This window comes from Sceloporus occidentalis, unplaced genomic scaffold, assembly GCF_023333645.1.
Source record: "Sceloporus occidentalis isolate IW3139 unplaced genomic scaffold, rSceOcc1.0.p SCAF_102, whole genome shotgun sequence".
NCBI lineage: Eukaryota > Metazoa > Chordata > Lepidosauria > Squamata > Phrynosomatidae > Sceloporus > Sceloporus occidentalis.
The window spans coordinates 2,834,780-2,853,516 of record NW_028317082.1 but is presented as its reverse complement, the minus strand read 5'-3'; the positions used below and the strand labels follow the sequence as shown (position 1 = coordinate 2,853,516).

The following is an 18,737-nucleotide window of genomic DNA, read 5'->3' as shown; positions in this document are numbered from 1 at the left end:
TTTCCGTGGAGATGTGGACAAAAATAAAAGAAAGCATGAGAGAGAGTGAATGAGAGTGAATCTGGGCACCAGGCAATGAATTTTGTTCCCAAATTTTAAAAGCTCCTGAATTTTCAGCCAAACTACATTGTCTCACGGTAGTTTTTATATTTTTTGATAAAATGCCATTCATGTACTACAAATAAATTGAGAACTTTCACTTTTAGTGATTGCCTTGTTTTATTGATACTGGTATGTATGTGTGTGTATCCAAAAATCATAAAAATAGGAAGCCTACATAGACCCGCTCTGTATGCGGCACATTATGGAGAAACAGAAATTAAAACCGGGACCTGCAAAGTTTATGTGGAGCTTGAACAATGACAATAGTAACGTCTGTGTTATAATAGTCACAGCTAACATTGTAATAACAGCTAGAACAGCTAATATAAAACGTTATTAATTGATATATATTAATATTAAGAGTTAGCGTTTTGCCACACAAAATCCCCTTTAAACTACACAGACACACCCGCAAAGCAAACGCACGCAGCCAACACTACTGCAACCTATACACAATATTGTACTAGCATCGCTAAAGATTTGACAGGAGGAAGCGACCGCGCGGATATGTGACGTCATCTCTGCGACGCCAGACGGCAACGCACTGCTGATTTCTAGTAAAACACAACCGATCTCCGACGTCAGCAGCAGGATAGGACTTTTTCCCAGAAATGTGACATTTGGTCAAAGCTGGGGAGTAAGGAACACGAAAGGAGAAAATGTCCAACAGAGGGCGAGAAGCAGACAGAAAGCATCGGCACAGCCAAACACATCAGAGGAGCGATGCAGATGATGCAGTCAGCCCTGGCAGTAGCAGCCATCGGGACGACTACAAGGAGAGAAAGAGGCGGAGAAGTAGCAGCAGCAGCGGTAGTCATGTATCACAAGAAATACAGAAAATCAAGCATGTTGAGATCTTGTAAGTAATCGTACTTGTTATCAGAGTTGTGTGCAGTGTCACCAGAATGCCCAATTCTAGGCCAGGAGTATTGGTGAATATACTTGCTTTAACCTACATGACATGAAACTTGTGAAAAGTAAAAATAAAAACCCCACATCTTATCACTGTTAAAAATGTTTATTAGTTTCCTGCACTTGTTCTTCGGATGGAGTTCATAGTACTGGTGTAACTACGTAAGTGTTATTTAAGGAGGCATTCATTAAATAGTGCATCTGAAATGTTAGGGTGTAAAATATACATTTGTGGATTTGAGGTATGCGTGTTTTTGGCTTTGGAATTTAAGACCGTCTTTGTTACAAATGTGCACTTTGCTTTCTTCTAGTTATGAGAAACCCCCTCCTGGACTGATCAAGGTAATGAAATTATATACGGTAATATATATTATATCCAAGCCCACTGCTAAAGCCAAAACACTTTAGACACAGAGAAATAAGTCTGTCTTAAGTCAGGTTGGAGTGAGTTTTAGAAATAATATTATCTAATTTAATTTTGAATATTTTTTCATGCTTAACTGTAAGCAAAAGTTTGGGGTAAACTTTACACAGGGTAATGTTATTTTGCAGCTGTGCATTACACCCGCTCTCCTAAAATACACCTGTCATTGACATTGAGCTTTACATTTCAATTTAAGTTACGTTTTTATACTTGTGCAGGGTGTGGCATGTAATATATATATATATATATATATATATATAATCACTGTTTGCCATTTCAAATTTGTGGTCTTCCCATACAGGGCTGGAAATGAGGGAGAGAGGTGTAGAATATCAATCAAATCTAAGTTGTCTTCTCTTATCAGCAGGCCCGGGCATTTAAGCCCGAGCAGCCCATATTTATTTATTGATTGTTAAAGCCCACCATTCATGTACCATATTTGCATTTACTCATTCACACAAATCATTAACACATTCATTAATGCAGTCTCAGAAATCATTCAAGCAATTCATCCACACATGAATTCATTAATTGTCATATGCATTCACACAATTCATCCACACATTTATTCATTCATTCATTCATTCTCATACGCATTCACACTACCCCCTCTCCCCATCTTATCTGCCCCTTCTCACTGTTCCCCCTTTTCACTATGTACCCCCTCTCACTATCTATCCCCTCTCCCCATTTCTCACTATCTAACCCCCCTCTGCCCCTTCTCACTGCACCCCCCTCCCTCACCCTACTTACCTTGTTGCCGGAGCAAGCAGCAACTGCGGCCGGTCCCGCGGCAGGACCGAACTGATTGGGCCTATGCGGCCTCTACGGCCGCATTAACGCAGGGCATAAGGGGCACCTGCCCCTTGAGCCCGCCGCAACTGCGACCGGGTCCGCCACTCTAAGGGGCCATAGAGGCCGCATAGGCCCAGTCAGTTCGGTCCTGACTGGGCCTATTTTAAGGTAGGGGCCTGGAGCTGCAGCTCCATCAGCCCCTAAGTCAATCCGGCCCGGCCCACCGGGCAAACGCCCGGTTTGCCCGATGGCCAGTCCGGGCCTGCTTATCAGCCAAACATGGAAGCATAAGTTGCTTTATGATACACATTTGTTCTTTTTCAAAGAAACCATTCCCTAGACTTTTGCATGGCCTATAATGCAGTAAACGGTGATGCTTTGTTAGCATACATGCAAATGTGCAAGAAGTGTATATACAAAAGGCTTTCAGCAGAGGCAGCTCGGAATGAGTTAATGAGACTGACTTCTAATGTCCTAATTGCTATAACTAAATAATGCTTCCAGCAGTTTGAGTAAAAGTAATGAAAAATGGACTGCAGTATGAAGGTCTGGAGGAGGACTAGACCTATCCTTTAACACATTGCCTGATTGCCTGGCACAAAAAAAAGCCTGATCCTTCCTGTCATACTTTTTGGTATATGTGTCTCAATTAGCCTTTGTTTAACTGTGATGTTTTCTCTCAGGAAGAAGAAACGAAACCAGAAGACTGTATACCAGATTTGCCTGGTAATGAGAATGCCAGAGATTTCCTGGCTCATGCCCCAACTAGAGGACTATGGATGCCTTTAGGCAAAGAAGTAAAGGTTATGCAATGTGAGTCTGGGTGCAGACTAATTCAGTTTTTAGATGAAATGCTTTTAATCAGGGCTGACCCTACTATGGAGCAGAGTGGGGCAAATGCTGCCCCAAGAAATGCTTTAGGGCGCCGCAGCCAGCAGCAAGCTATTATTAGCGTGTCTGTGGACCTAATGCATGCTGCGCAGAGCGTCTTCTCCTTCGTGATTGGAGGTTAGCTCTCGTGTGGCAGCATGAGTTTCCCGGAGAGCGCGGTGACGTCAGGTGTCACGTCAGCGCTCACGCATGGGGGGGCTTAATGTGGCTGTCCCTTTACATTCAAGTGCTACAATAAATTTTAAATTATGCATTGCACAAGCAGGAAAAGGATTATATATGATAAGTCAACCTGTGTAGTAGTGTTTAATTGAAATAGTAAATATACATGTAGTAGAAACCTCTTATGTTTGTTTGTGTGGGAGCAGCCATCATTAGGTTTTTGATCTGCTGCCATTGGACAATAAAACCTACAAGTTTTGGATATTTTTCATTAATGAGTTTGGCTATACTAAAAGCGATGAATCTGGCAGGTACTCTTTAATTGCTTGCTATATGCAAGTCCCCACTTTGTAGTGTGGCACAGAAGACAAAAACATCTTTTTGTCTTCTGTGCTATTAAAACAGCATTGGATAAGGTTGCATGTCATTTTTAGACCCTTTCTTAACAGATTGTATTGGAATTTCAAATATTGTTCAAGAATTATTTAATATTCATGAATTGTTAAAGGTGCAAGTTGATGTACCTCTGATTTTGATCTGCACATTTAAGTTTTCTTCATTCTTCTAGGTTGGAGGTGTAAGCAGTATGGTCATAGGACTGGTGATCGTGAATGCCCTTTCTTTATAAAAGGCAATCAGAAGATTGAACAGTTCAGAGTGGTGAGGGTTTTTTTTTGGTTTTCCTGCAATTGTGAACGTCTGATACACGTATTACCAAAGTAAGGCTACATAATTTTATGATATTTTAGCAGCGCGTGTTATAATACTGTTTGCATAGTTAACTATTTCTTAAGATGCTGGCACTTCTTTTTAACCCCTTCAGTACCGGGACGTACCTGGTACTTCCTGGTTAACAGTCACCGGTAGACCGGGACGTACCAGGTACGTCTCCTCCAAAAAACGCCCCCACATCACCACAATCGCGGTGATCGTGGGGGCGCTGCTGCTGCTGTCTGCCCAGGAGTCCTGGGCAGACAGCACAGCCTGTCTAAGCCCGCCCCCAAGCCCACGATCACTCCCACGGAGTGATTTTGTAGGCAGAAACAGCGATTGCAGAAAAATATGCAATCGCCGTTTCAGCTGCCACAGGCAGCTTCAGGGAAGGGGGGGGTATTGAATGGGTCCCCACACAAGTGTGGGGACCTGATCCAACACCCCCCTGCTGCCTGATCTCTCCATGAGAGCGTCAGTGCAGCGTTAACCCCTTCAATGCCGCGATCACGGCATTGAAGGGGTTAATTCCCGTTTTTTAGTGGGTTCTGCTGCTGGTGGTCTGCCTGGAAGCCCAGGCAGACCAGCAACAGCAAAAACGAGCCCCCAGAAGTCCTCTGATCAGTCCTGTAGGACTGATCAGAGAGACTCCTCCCCTACAATCTCCAGTCTATTGGAGATTGTGTCCCAGCTGCCAGAGGCAGCTTCAGGGACAGGGAGACAGGGTTCTTTGGTCTCCACATGAGTGTGGAGACCAGACCCCCCCCCCACCCCCACCCTTCCTCAGTTAACCCCTACCCCCCTCTTCCTCAATTAACCCCTTCAATGCTGCGATTGTGTATGACCCCCATCGCAGCATTGCAGGGGTTAATATTAGTCCCCACAAGCTTGGGGACTAAATATCAATCAATGCTGTGCTTCAATGGAGCATCAGCATTGAAAGAGTTAAAAAAAATAATGTAAAAAATAATAATAATAATTAAAAAATAAATAAATTAAAAAAAATTAATAAAATAATAATAATAATTAAAAAAAAAATAACAGCACTGACCTGAAAGTCCAGGGTGCTTCCAGGTCAAATGCTGGGCTGATCAGATCGCTCCTGGCCAATAGGAGTGATCGGATCATTATGGCAGCCCACGGATGACCCTGCTCTACAAAGAGAGAGGGGTCATCTAGGGTAATTATGAAAAAACACAAATTATTAATAAATGAAAAAATCATAATTATTACCTGATCACTTGTCGGTGACATTTTAAGTCGCTGATTATTGATCGGTCTCCCTGATTGATGTCAGTGGCCTAAACCTGTCACTTACAAGTAATCTGATGAAAAAAAATATAAAAAAAAAAATGCAAATGCACATGTTCCAGTTTTGCCCTCATAGCTTCCTCAAAAAATACATGAACCATGCATGTGAGGTCTTGTTGGAACCGGGGGGTGTTGGTGAACAAAATGTGGTGTTTTTTTTCCAGTGTTACACATATGCTGTGCAAGAAATAAATTGCAACATTGAAATGTATGCGTTAAAAACGCAATAAAATAATTTCCCTGTGAAGTTTGGCAGACATCAGTGAAGAAATGGCTGGCTGAAAACTGTCAAAACTACCCTAGTTGAACACCTTGACTTGTCTACTGTTCATAAATATATACTTTTATGGGGTAATTTACAGTGGGGGGCTTCCAAAATGTCCCAAATGGGATATGGGCCCAGGAAACCAATTTCTGAAAACTTGCGCATGTTCCAGCTATGGCCTCATGGCTTCCTCAAAAAATGCATGAACTATGCATGTGAGGCCTTGTTGGAACCGGGGGGTGTTGGTGAACAAAATGTGGTGTTTTCTTCCACTGTTGCACATATGCTGTGCAAGAAATACATTTTAACATTGAAATGTATTTGTTAAAAACACAATAAAATAAATTTTCCGTGAACTTTGGCAGACATCAGTGAAGAAAAGGCTAGCTGAAAACTGTCAAAACTACCCTAGTTGAACACCTTGACTTGTCTACTGTTCATAAATATATACTTTTATGGGGTAATTTACAGCAGGGGGCTTCCAAAATGTCCCAAATGGGATATGGGCCCAGGAAACCAATTTCTGAAAATTCCAAATGTGAAAACGAAAATGCGCATGTTCCAGTTTTGCCCTCATAGCTTCCTCAAAAAATGCATGAACCATGCATGTGAGGCCTTGTTGGAACCGGGGGATGTTGGTGAACACAATTTGGTGTTTTGTTCTGCAGTTGCACATATTCTATACAAAATATAATATAAAATCTAAAGCAACATTGCAACATATGCAAAAAAAACCCCAAAAATATAAAAATACCTCAAAATTTGGCAGCAATTGGCGATAAAATCCCTGTTTGAAAAGTGTCAAAATGACCCTAGTTGTACACCTTGACTTATCTACTGTTCATAAACATATAATTTTGGGGGGGTAATCAGTATCTGTGACAACTATTGCAGTTATTAGACTACCATGCCAAATTTGAAAAAAATTACATTTCAAAAACGTGATGCATGCCTTGCAATATTTGCCCTATACTGGTCAAAATAGATAAAAATCCTGGCCATGTTGGGTGGTTTCCAAATCAGGACAAGTTAATGAATATATTTGGGATAATTTTTTCCCATTGGTTTAATGTGTGTACAATTTGTATGTATACAAAACTGTAAAAAAAATGCGTTTTTTTTTCATTTTTTCCCCACTTTTTCCAGTTTTTTTCAAACAAAACAATGTACTACCCAGCTTACTATGGTTTCAAATGAAAGCCCTACTTGTGCTGAAAAAAACAATATATGATTTGTGTGGGTGCACCAATTGATAAGAGAGAAATTACAGTTGAAGAAAGACATGGCAAAAACACAAAAACGGCTCCGGTCCTTTAGCGACACGTTAGTATCAAAAAAATGAACATTAGTATTCCATCATTTCCATGAGCTTTTTGAGCAAAAAAATTTGAAAAATGCTAGAAGTTATACATCGTCACTCTTCCTAATGGCAACATCCCAGGTTGACATACAGTCGTGTGAAAAAGAAAGTACACCCTCTTTGAATTCTGTGGTTTTACATATCAGGACATAGCAGGTCTAAAAATGTAGGTGAATGCTACCTCAGATCAACTGAGGAACTGAGAAATGAGATATAGATAAGTTAATAGGGTGGAATAACCACACATATCTTGAAAAGTGAGTTTTGCTATTTTAATATGTAAACACCATTTCATCGGCTTATTTAGTGTACTGAACAACGAAAGGTGAAAGGTCTGTTAACTGGAGGTTATGTAGGGGTGGGAGGTGACTTACTGTAGCAGCAGGTCATCAATCTCTGCCTAGGACTGGAGATACTGAAATATAAAGCAAATCACAATAGGTAACATATTTTCGATGCCTGTGGGGCAGGTACAAATAAAAAGTTAACCCCCTCCACTCCCCCAGTTTAATAACAAGACATACATAATAGATTTATAGGGGGGGTGCAATCGGGGAAATGAACAAGGAAAAGGAATCCCCAGGTAAGAATTCTATGTTTATAAACATTGCTTTCAATTATTTCCTGGTTTTCTAGGCTCATGAAGATCCCATGTATGGTTTGATAAAGGAGAAAGAACATCAGGAAAAGCAAATGAGGTAATATTTTTCGAGGAACATGTATATTTGGTGTTATTTCTTTAAACCACCAATGGTATATTTCATTTAGCCTGTGATAGATTATTTCCCTAACAGTTTCATTTGGTAAGCATCACTTTATTTGTTTAAAATATAGCAAGGTTTAGAAGTACCATTCATTTGTCTTCATGGACAATACAATCAATTATAGTTTGGGATCACTGTACTTTCTTTGTAATTTCTTGGATGAGTTCCTACCTAATACACTTAAACTGCCCAGTACTGAATAGACAACAGATTTTAAAAGCAAAGCATGAAGTTTTGCAAACTACTCTTTGATGTTACTTTTGTGAAAAGATACAGAAAACCATCACCACTTGGGGTATTTCACGATAGACATTATCTAAAGTATGGTCCGCTCTAGTTGAGTTGCAGTTTTTGTCTTTGCTTTGAATGGATACAGCAATATCTTGCGGTTATTTTACTTTTGACTTTGGTTACTAGTAGAACTGGGCAAAAAAAAAACATCTCTGAAAAAAATAGCACTTTCCACCCCAAGTAAACCAAACAGGAAAAATGTTGGGTCTGTGTTTGATTTGTATACATCACATGGACCATTGTGACATTTCAGGAAGCACCACATGCCGCATGATGTTTCTATTCACTTTTACTCTTTTGAATGCTTTCATTGGATTATAATGAAAGTAGTGTGTTTTTTGCAAAAAATATTTTTATAACGACCTTACTTTTGTTCTTAGCATTTAACAAGAATGATGTTAAAGGAAATGAAGAATGTTACTTTTGCCTTTGTTGGTATATTTCCCTTGTCAGAACAGTAATAAATTGGGTTTTTCCTCTAGGATCCAACAACTGAAAAAGCTGCTAGAAGATTCAACATCTGATGATAGCAGTGAAAGCAGCTCAAGCTCCAGGGGAAAACACAAAAAAAAGAAAAAGAAAAAAGACAAGAAGAGGAAAAAGAAAAAAAGGAAGCACAAGTCATCCCACCACAATGCAGATTCAGACTGAGCTTATTTCAGGGAATTAATCCATCCTTGAAATTGGAACATTTGGGTGATAAGGAACCCATAAATATCTCTACTATTTACAGTCTTTTAGACGTTGGCTTTGCGTGGAGTAGAACGTTTTGCGATTGAACCTGGTCTAAGATAACTGCATCTGGAATGTTTTATAGAAGTACTTTTAATACAATGATGTGAATTTTCTGAACATCATCTCACATTTTAAAGAGAACAAAGTGCTCAGAGCTCCACAAATCTTTTTTTTTTTCCCCCTGAACCAAAAGAGATACACAAGGTAAGAAGGTCTAGCTAAAAAAAAAAAAGTCGCTATTAAATTCTATTTTTAAGACATTTTCTAGGAGGACGTGATTGTGGACCACTGATTAAAAATCCAGTCTGGTGTAATCTTGTTTCTTACTTTATTCATCTAGCTCTAACTTGCATTTTTATTCTATTTTCTTAGATGGCTTCTTTTTTATTATCCCTCTAACACGGTTGTATACAGAGTTATTATTATTACCTTTTATTAAGCACCAACAAATTCCGCAGCTTGTTTATTATTTACAGTGAACAATGTCGAGTTGTGGACATTGTGCATTTATTTTCTGGTCTCTTCTTAGCATTTACCAATAGCATAATTGAGAAAAAATGATACAAACATGAATTGTTGTAGGGAAGTTGAAGGTATCAACACACAGTCTTCGCTTTACAGTTTGCTCATGCTCAATGGGCCGGTGAGCCCTAGGCAATCTGGTAACCATTTGCTATCACGGACATTGACTTATGCAAATCCGATCAAGTCCCTTGGTGTGCTAAGCTCAATGGGCTGGTTACAGGGGAAGATTCCTGATCTTGCCACCCAGCCCTTTTAAGCTTTGGAGGACTATGCTGAATGGGCATTTAAGACACAGCATCGGAGTATGATGTTTTATGCCGGCACTCAGCAACGAGGATTACATCTGCAGGCACAGGCCAGAGGTACCAAACTGAATTGGGCAGGGGGTCAGCTTTGATCTACAAATATCAATCAAGGGTTAGCACATTTCTAAATGCAATTGGTTCGTGTAAATTTAAGAACAATCAAAAAGCCACTCACACTATCACCATTCAAATGCTATTTCCCAGCTCCAATCTCCATTAGCTCTCCCGGTGCCTAGCTTCTAAATCAGTTACCTAAAAAGCCAGCTGTGTAGCCTGTACTGATTGTATGTCAAGATAAAAAGTAAACACAAACAAGATTAATGGGCAGCCACTAGAAGCATGTGTGACATGTTTGACATCAGTTAGCTATGCAGTTCCAGTTAAGCCCTCCCTCCAAGAAGCCCACTAGGGTTGGCCCCTTAATCTATAATAAATTAAGTGTGTAGAAATAAGCAATTTGCCTAAAAACGTCCTGCTTTATCAAATAATCCAAAATGTCAAACATTTGTTAACTGCTTGATGCTGGCAGTGAGACTGCCATGTACTTGGTTGTCTTTGCTGTCCTCACCATAGGAAATATAGAGTAATACATGTGGTATGCATAATTAACACTTGGATTGGGAGGTTAAACTGATATATCTTGGCCTACATCCATAGATTTGGGGCAAAAAAAATAAACATTTACGAAAGCATGGTCCATTCTCAATCCTGCTATGGCACATAAGGCGTTCCAAAATCAGGAGTGTCGTGTGAAAAAAAATAATCTTTAAATTCTATGGTTTTACATATCAGGACATATAATCATTTGTTCCTTAGCACATCTAAAAGTTAGGTAAAGACACCCTGTCATGATTTTTTCTACAAAAATAGAGTCAAAGGGAGGAAGCTGTGTGAAAATGTAAGTGCTACTGCTACCATAGGAATTAGGATGTAACAGTAACAGACAGTTGCTGCTAGTGGAATTCACTCCATTGAAATTTCAAGCACACTATATCTTCATTAAATGCACCTTATGTAACATTTACAAACGGAAGCACTTTATATTTATTCAGATTTTTATTAAATTGCCATTTATATTTCAATGCATCTTCACAAAATTTTGCATGTTAACAGAGAATCTACCTCATTAGAACCTCATAAGCTGCAATATATACATGTGTAGTGTGCACTTTCCCTTGTAAGTGAAAATTGTTTGCTGCTTTTTTTTTTTCTTTGCGCTGTACCACTGGTATTTTTAGTTTCATTATTTTGAGAGTAAGGTATCTATTTTTGGGGAAAGCCATACCATTATTTTGTCTCAGAGTATGATTTGATTGCCATGTTATTGTATGTATTTTACCTTGTATACTCCTAGATTTACACAAGCAGCCCAATTTTTTTGTTTTGAAGCTGCTAATCAAATACCCTTGATTAATTGACCAGCAAGTTTGACTTTATCAAAGCCAAAGTTTTAGTAGCTTGCTGGTCTGGATCATGCACATGTGTGAACACAATGCCAAGGAGGAAAGATATCAGCAATGATCTCAGAAGCAATTGTAGCTGCCCATCAATCTGATAAGGGTTAAATGGCCATTTCCAAACAATTTAAAGTGCATAGTTTAGGAGTAAGTGGAGGGCTGGAGAGAAGAAAATAAATAAATAAAAACCTGACAAATGTAGCATTGACGATTTGTTCCTTACGCTGAAAATTGCCTGGGGGACAATGCATATGGGGGTGCACATACATTTAATCCCTGAAGTAGAAGCTGCAGGGCACCATCCCCTCTGTGGACATATCTTTCATACCACTTATGACTCCCTTCTGTGCATGTGGCATCATTAGACCCTCCTGGAGCTTCAGTGCTGGCTGTCAAAGTATAATAGGCATGCCATAAGGCAAGAGACATGCATCTCCCTATGCATTTGTAAGGGGGGGGGGGGATTAAAGTTAAGACACTCAGTTATCACACACACACATTAAAGCTGCAAATGGTGTCTGATGTTTCCTTTTAACTGAACCCTTTAGCATATTTTATTTTTATTTTTTGTTTCATACAGAAGCTTAACTACATTTAACCCCTTCAATCCCAGGGTTTTTTGGTACCTCAAAGCCCAGAGCAATTTTGCCATTTTTGGGGTATGTCGGTTTAGCGATGATTCTCTTTTCCTGTGAATAGTGTACCTATATAAACTATATATTGTTTTTTTCAAGGAGAGATAGAGCTTTCGTTTGATACCATAGTTGGATGATTAGCTGAAAATTTAGTAAAAACTAGCGAAGATTAGAAAAATAAACTAATTTTTTACATTTTCCCTCTGAATCCTCAGAAAATTAGGTAAAGTGATGGAAAATCCCCTCCAAGTTTATTAATTCAGGTGTCCTGATTTCAGAAATACCCAATTTATATAGATTTTCCAGACTTTCCCAGCACCAGGGAGCATACTATAAGGTGTACAATTTTGTATAATTTTTATGCCTATGGCTTACCAGATTTGGGGGTTGTGAATGGGGGCAGAAGGGTTATACTGGCTAGATGTTATGCTAGGGCATTGGGAAGTAAGGTTTTTTAATAATTTTATATATATTTTTTTTAATTTAATTTTTTTACATTTTTTTATATATTATTTTTACACAGAAATGGTTAGAGGTCCTCCTGAACATGCCAGTGATGTCACAATGACATCACAGCTCACATAATTTTTGTTGTATTTATATTTTAATGATTTATTATTTTTTAAATGAATTAACTTTTTTTTTCTGCTTCTCTTTCAGGACGGGAGGGGGAGTGAGAGAGATGGTTTCTCACTCCCCTCCCCACGATCCCCCTGCGTCTGCGCCTCCGGGTTACGTCAGCAGTGACGCAACCCGGAAGGGAATGCCCGATCGCGCGTTTGCAACTGTGCGATTGGGCACCTTCAACTGTAACAGCTTACATGCCAGAAGCTGTTACGGGAGATCGGGCAGCAGAAAGCCGGCGATGCCGGCTTCTTCTGCCAGGGGGGAGTCCAGGCTGTCAAACGATGTGTCCCTGACGCTGCACGAAGGGCTGGACGTACTGGGACGTCCATAGGGGTTTCTTTGTGGGCGTTTTTTGGACGTCGCGGTACGTCTATAGGGGAATGAAGGGGTTAAACTTCAATTGTCAGTGGCTGGTTTTGTGACTCACGACAAGCATTCGTTGAAAAGCTAAAACGTGCCCAACTCCAAAAACAAGCACAATATAGCATTTCAGTGTTGGGGGACTGGCAGCAAAAACCATGGATCCTCCCTGTTGTACAAGTCACATGATGCATGTTCCAATGTTGTACAATAAAATATTGCAGCATTTAGGAAGCATGTGCCATGACATCAGGGGGGGTGGAGCGTTTGATTTCAGTTGTGATAAAACAGGTGCTTAATATATCCTTGTGGAGTTCTATTAAGAAATAAAAAACCCACATACGTTAGGAAACACTGAAGTCCACACATGCAATTAGATTAACCTTTATTTAATGCTGATTTTGTGCAATTTGTGCTATATACAATTAGTGTTTTTTTATATTGTGTTCCAGTTCAAAAATCTCATTTTCTTCTGCTTTCACATATTATCAGTTTCTTTATTCAGTTGAGTAACTTCATAGTGCCTGTACTTTTTGCCTCTATTTCCCTTCTGGTGCACTAAGTAAACCACAAGTTTTCAAAAAAGTTAGTGGGTAAGTAGGACTCCTTGTCAGGAGTAAGATGCTTCTTGGAAAAAATATTTAAATCACACACAAAATTTAAGAAATAAATACATTTTTTTTTACATTTAATTAGCAGCTGCTCTATTTTTTCTTGGTGCCTCCTTTCCTTAAGCCATAGCCTGTAAACAAAAATATATTCAAGTTACATAAAGCCAACACATGGCATTTTGTATGAAAGTTAAAACACTGATTTACAGTAGTTTTGAAATGCTTGTTGGGTTCATGCAGATCTAGGCATTTGGGTAGCATAACATGTTTACCTAGGGCTCTATTTAGTGTTACTGATATATACAATCCATGCATAGACATAGGTCACATTTCACTGTCCGGAGGGCTGGTCAGAGAATCTCTTGAACTTTCCCAACTGTCCCATAATCCCCACTGCCTGTCTGCCTAGCAGTACAACTCAGCAGACTCTGAGGTATCTTTTGCCATGTGGTAAAGACAACTTATCTCCATACCATTTTGTAGCCAGGGTCAAGGCAGCAGGGTTGAATTATTTTACAGTAGTGTAAGGTGGTTGTGGGGAGATAAAGGGGGTTTATTCAATAAAAGGTAGAGTTGGTAAGAGTTTGACACCATAACTTCTCTTGCAAAGCCTAGGTCTCCACTACGTATCTCAAAAGCCCATCCTTAATAAGCTTCTGCTGCCAAAACAGCTTAGCCAGCCCTATGTAGTTAAACCAATAAGATTTCATTAAAGTCTCCTTACCCATAAAAGATGCATAATGCAGGGCCATTTCAGCCCTTCTTGCAGTGTTGGGCTTTTATTATGACTAGCTGAGATAAAGAGTGGCAACCAAATCTCTGTTAGCGAATAGACCCCAAAGTATACTTTAAATCTCACAATAGTCTATACTGAATCAAAAATTGACAAGTTTATTTTTCTCCCCTAAATTATGCTTCCACTGACCAGTGTGCATTTCATATTCAATTAAACCCTGTTGCCAATCTGGCATTAAAAACAGAAATAAAATAGTGTATGCAGGTGAAGTCACCTGAAAGTTATTCTAATTAAATACAAGATCACTCAACCCCATTCCATATGACATACCTTTGTACAAGAGTGATCTGGGAACCTCCCACGCTTCTATTTCTTCTGTATCAGTTCTATTTTGTTTTCTTTTAGAAGACTTGCACGCTCCCTTCTTTTTTGGAGGCTTGCCTACAAGTTAGTATATGGGAAAGGGAGTTAAATTACCATTGGACAAAAAGTTGGGTTCTCTCCCCACGTGGCATTTCAATGCATGTCAGTAAGGCCACATACACCCCCTCAAAAAAAAAAAAAAGTTGTTATGCAGAATGCCCAACATATCTATTTCTACAAACTAAAACCTGCTTAGAAAATTGCTACAATTCATAAAAAGTTTTATACAGCATTTTCATGCAGCTGCATATTAACCATTTGTGTCCGTTCTAGCCCGTTAAATTCTAAACTTTCATCAACTTCCATTACATCGTACCTTGCTCTTTGATTTTGGCTGGATCTTGCAAATAATATGCAGGTTCGGGGAATTTGGGTTTAGCACCTCTTCCAACCCAGTACTCTTCAACAGTTCCCCCAGTGGTTCTCTTTTGTTGTTTTCCTAGATGAAGCAGATTATATTCGAATAGTAGATACCTGCAGTTTCCCCTTTTACAAACGTAAAAAGATATATCTTAAACAAAGGAAACCTGTGATGGGATAATAACACCACATATAAAAAGATTCTTGTACAGCTCTTCTACATACAAGCGAGTGTCCATGTTAGAGAAATTCAGTCGAGAAATATCACTGTTTATGTACAATGTGTACACACACTTTACTGCCTTTTAGCAAAAAGTCAGTTTATTTTACTTGCCAGAAGGAAATGCCACCGGCATCTGCCTTCATTTCTTCTGTAATCTAAATACTTAGCTGCATAAGGAAGAAGGTTTGTAAGACCACATGCAGAAGAACCTTCACTAATCAACTTACCACCCAGCGACTTCTGTAGAGATCTCTTCTGTTCAGACATCTCTTTGTAGCCTCTCTCTAGCTTTGCGACTGGTTTCTTTTCATAGCTGGCATAGTCACCAACATCATGCCCTTTTAGTTGGTGGACCTGTCCCAGTGCCTCATAAGGATCCCTTTTCTTCACTTTCAACTTCTCTCTGACAGGCCAACTAATAAGCTGGGCTGGAATTGTGCCTTTTGGGGGTTTCCAGAGTATTCTTTTCTGAGCTATCTGCTTAAAGAAACTACCTTTGCCAAGGTCTAGCTGCCCAAGTGGTATATTTCCTTGAAAGTAATATTCATCTTCATCACTTTCTTCAGTCTCTTCTTCACAATTTTGCAAGTTTTCTTCCTCCATTACCCAGTATTCTTCCGAATCCTCTGGTTCAGACAATGACTGGCTTTTCCTCAACTTCTTCTTAACAGAAAAAGTCTTCCTTTTGCTCAAGCCTCTCACTGGAACTCCAATTTTCCGAGCCCTCCGTGATACACTTTTGCCTTTTACTGCAGGAACGCCTTTGTTGTGGTCATATTGGTTTCTGGCCTGCCTTACGATTATTTCATCTTCCTTCAGCGAGCCACCACTTTTAATTTTCTCTCTCTCTGTGGATTCTGCACTTTTTCGAGAAGCATACAAACCCTTGCCAAGCATATAGCCAGGTACCAAGTATGCTACAGAACTGTTATCCAACGAGGACCCTTCATCCCTTGAAGAGAGTTCCTCTGAAGTTATACTCAGGATACTTGGACGTTTTTGCTTCCTTTGAGACATATAAAGGTCATAGTCGTAGTTTGTTTCTATACTGTCAAAACAAGAAAGCCAAGATGGAGGTACAATTTTCTCCAGGGTGTCCTCTGTCCACATATTACCATCTAACTTTAACTCTCCATCACATCCAGATTGACTCTGAGTTTTACTTTCAGACCCTATCTTTGGTCTTAAATGTTCTCTATTGTTTTTTGCATCGGTGCTGCCATTTCCTTCGTCTTCTTGAGCCCCGTTTTTTGGGTCACCATAGTTTGGGTTCATATGTTCCAAGAGTACAGATGGAGGGTCTCCTTCTGAAAATTTTGATTTGTGATTTTGTTTGCTTAGTTTGTTTGTTTCAATCTTGGACTCTCTGGTTTGCGCATTGGTGGTCTGGGTTTCAGTTTCCTGTACAGCATCAAGACAGAGATTTGGGGGAAGGGAAGTTTTACACTCATCTTTATTGGAGAAGGCAACACTTTGCACTGCAAGCTCCTCTCCTTCTGCACGTGGACCATACAACACCCCCTCACAATAAAGATCACGCTGCACTACACTGTCTGGTATTTCTTTAACTACTGCCACATCATATATCGGTATCGTTTCTTTATACGATTTCCACATCTGTATGGCAGCAGGGGAACCACTACCATACTCTATTCTTACCTCCTCTTTCTCATATGCATAGCTTCCTGGAGGCATGTTTCGGTATTGGGATGTGTTGCACGCATTTTTATGAAAATCCCTTTCCTGCATTGCTGTTGCAGGTGACATTGAAAGGTCTACAGTCTCCAAGTTACTTTCATTCTCTGGGCAGCTTATGCCAGAAGAATGGCATTCCCCATTTCCTCCATCACAGCCTTTACTCTCTGTACCAAGGTGCTTTGTGGGCATGTATTCTGGTTGCCTTAGGTCAGTCTGGGTTTCTTTTGTTTCAGTTCTTCTCCCAGGACTGCTAAAGTGCCTGAGCCGTGTAGCATGGTAAAACATAGGGGAAGGTGGATGGGGATTAAAATGAGGTCTTCTGTTCATTCTAGTATTCATTTGATGTGGGGGAACATAGTATCCAGGGTACTCATGGAGTGCAACAGAATAGAAAGGAAAATAGGGATTTCCTCCTCTGAAACCTGAAAGATTCAAAAAAAAAAAAAAAGGGGTGGGGAAAAAAAACAAAAAACAACAAGATTAACACAAAACAACTAGCAAACTAGTAAACAAACCCCGTTGTATAGTTCATAAGCACCCAACATCTTTATAAATAAAATTTGATAAAGATTGATAATCATGGTCCCGTTCCTTTAGACTAAAATTAGAAACTGTAACAAGTTTAAACACTTACCTGGTCCAGGAACGCAGTATGGATTATACAGCTGGCCCAGGTACCAAGGATTTGGGAAAGGTAGTTGTGCTGTTGGCTGTGCATAAAAAAATGGTCTTTGTTGAGATGGAGGATATTGCCCATTGTCTGGGGGAGGTGCAGTAGTATTCATTTTCCAGGCTAAAAGGAAAATATTTTATTATTGTATCTGACTAAGCGTATTCTAGTTGGGTAAGTTACAGATGGTGCAGGAAACACTTACTACATAAAAAGGTTAGCGCCTTATGACAATCTGCAGAGGATTAGGCAATCAAGAGCAGGCCCAAAATGGTCATTAGGCAAATTTACTCGAGGCCATTAGGCAACCAGTGTAGCCGGCATACGTCACCACTTCTGCATCTAGACAATACTTTCACTGTCCCTACCGTTCACACTTGTCGACATGCGGCCATCACAAGGTAATGCTTGAGACATCCCATGCGTCACCTCCCGCACACTGGGCTGCAGCAAGCATGAAAGGTAGGCACAGAGGAGCGATGGGGAGGTATTGGCACAAGGATGGACACAGGGGGACAGACTGGTATAAACATACGGGAGGCAGAGATACAGACAATGGCAGGGGAGTAAAGCAGAGCTGTGTGGGCACTGGGAGGAGAGGCAGAAACACTAATGGGGCAAGAAAATTGAAGTAAAAACTGGGAAAGAAACTGCTTCAGAACATGGGGAAGAGTTGCAATGCTGAGGAGGAGCCCATGGATATCTGTACTGGGCCTCAAAATTCCCAATGGCAAGCCATGTAACAGGGTCAGCTGAGCTCCCCTAGCAAGAGAAGTTCACTAAAGGAGGAGTCTTTCTAGTGTATAGTAAAATCAGTTCCAAGAGACAACACTAATGTGATCAACATTTCCATGCCTCTTATGCCCACACGTTTTGGGTAGCTTACAAAAAGTAGTGCTTATTCTTAGAAAATAATTGAGTGCTATGGGGTGTTGACTAACCAAAAGGAAAAACTGGCAATAGAACTACCTCATGGGCCTCCATTTTAAAAATACAGGACATCACTCCTACCACCAAAGCCTCGTTCCATATACACCACATCACAGATTGAGAATGATTCAATTCATATCACACTAAAGGGGACATATTTTCCGAAAAAGAAAGGTGCAGAATATAGCCAGAAAATTAACTTGTTATAAACAAGTTTAACCATACAGCCCGTTTTTTTTTTTTTTGAAGACAGATAGTTTACATACCCATGTTTCAACTGCTTACTAGAACAAAATGAAATCAATAAATCAAACACCACCAACGTCACATTATAAAAAGTACCCTAAATAGGAAGCTCACCAAGCCTTTAAAGTGAAATCTGGAACATGAACACATTACAGGACTTCAACAAAAGTAACTTTGCAATGCACAGACTAGTCCTTGAACCAGAATA

At 39.8% G+C, this 18,737-nt stretch overlaps 2 protein-coding genes across 2 annotated transcripts; one reads left to right on the top strand and one right to left on the bottom strand.

The window, feature by feature from the left end:
• Nucleotides 1-761: 761 nt before the first annotated feature.
• LOC149283576 (retinitis pigmentosa 9 protein homolog) lies at nucleotides 762-8,639 on the top strand. Its single transcript, XM_089497363.1, has 6 exons — nucleotides 762-961; nucleotides 1,326-1,356; nucleotides 2,917-3,046; nucleotides 3,855-3,946; nucleotides 7,570-7,631; nucleotides 8,471-8,639. The coding sequence occupies exons 1-6, from the start codon at nucleotides 762-764 to the stop codon at nucleotides 8,637-8,639; spliced, it is 684 nt and encodes a 227-aa protein (XP_089353489.1).
• Nucleotides 8,640-13,336: 4,697 nt separating this feature from the next.
• On the bottom strand, nucleotides 13,337-17,468 carry LOC149283575 (uncharacterized). The gene is made up of 4 exons (XM_089497389.1): nucleotides 17,318-17,468; nucleotides 15,213-17,105; nucleotides 14,310-14,420; nucleotides 13,337-13,374 (listed from the first exon to the last, which is right to left on the bottom strand). Exons 1-4 carry the CDS (start codon nucleotides 17,466-17,468, stop codon nucleotides 13,337-13,339), a joined length of 2,193 nt encoding a protein of 730 aa, XP_089353515.1.
• Between the last annotated feature and the right edge of the window lie 1,269 nt (nucleotides 17,469-18,737).

Coding starts and splice junctions, on each gene's coding strand:
- LOC149283576 (XM_089497363.1), top strand. CDS start 762: ATGTCCAACAGAGGGCGAGAAGCAGACAGAAAGCATCGGCACAGCCAA. Junction 1,357..2,916: donor CCCCTCCTGGACTGATCAAG/GTAATGAAATTA, acceptor GTTTTCTCTCAG/GAAGAAGAAACGAAACCAGA. Junction 3,047..3,854: donor AGAAGTAAAGGTTATGCAAT/GTGAGTCTGGGT, acceptor TCATTCTTCTAG/GTTGGAGGTGTAAGCAGTAT.
- LOC149283575 (XM_089497389.1), bottom strand. CDS start 17,468: ATGAATACTACTGCACCTCCCCCAGACAATGGGCAATATCCTCCATCT. Junction 17,106..17,317: donor ATACTGCGTTCCTGGACCAG/GTAAGTGTTTAA, acceptor TGAATCTTTCAG/GTTTCAGAGGAGGAAATCCC. Junction 13,375..14,309: donor CAGATCACTCTTGTACAAAG/GTATGTCATATG, acceptor TTTTGTTTACAG/GCTATGGCTTAAGGAAAGGA.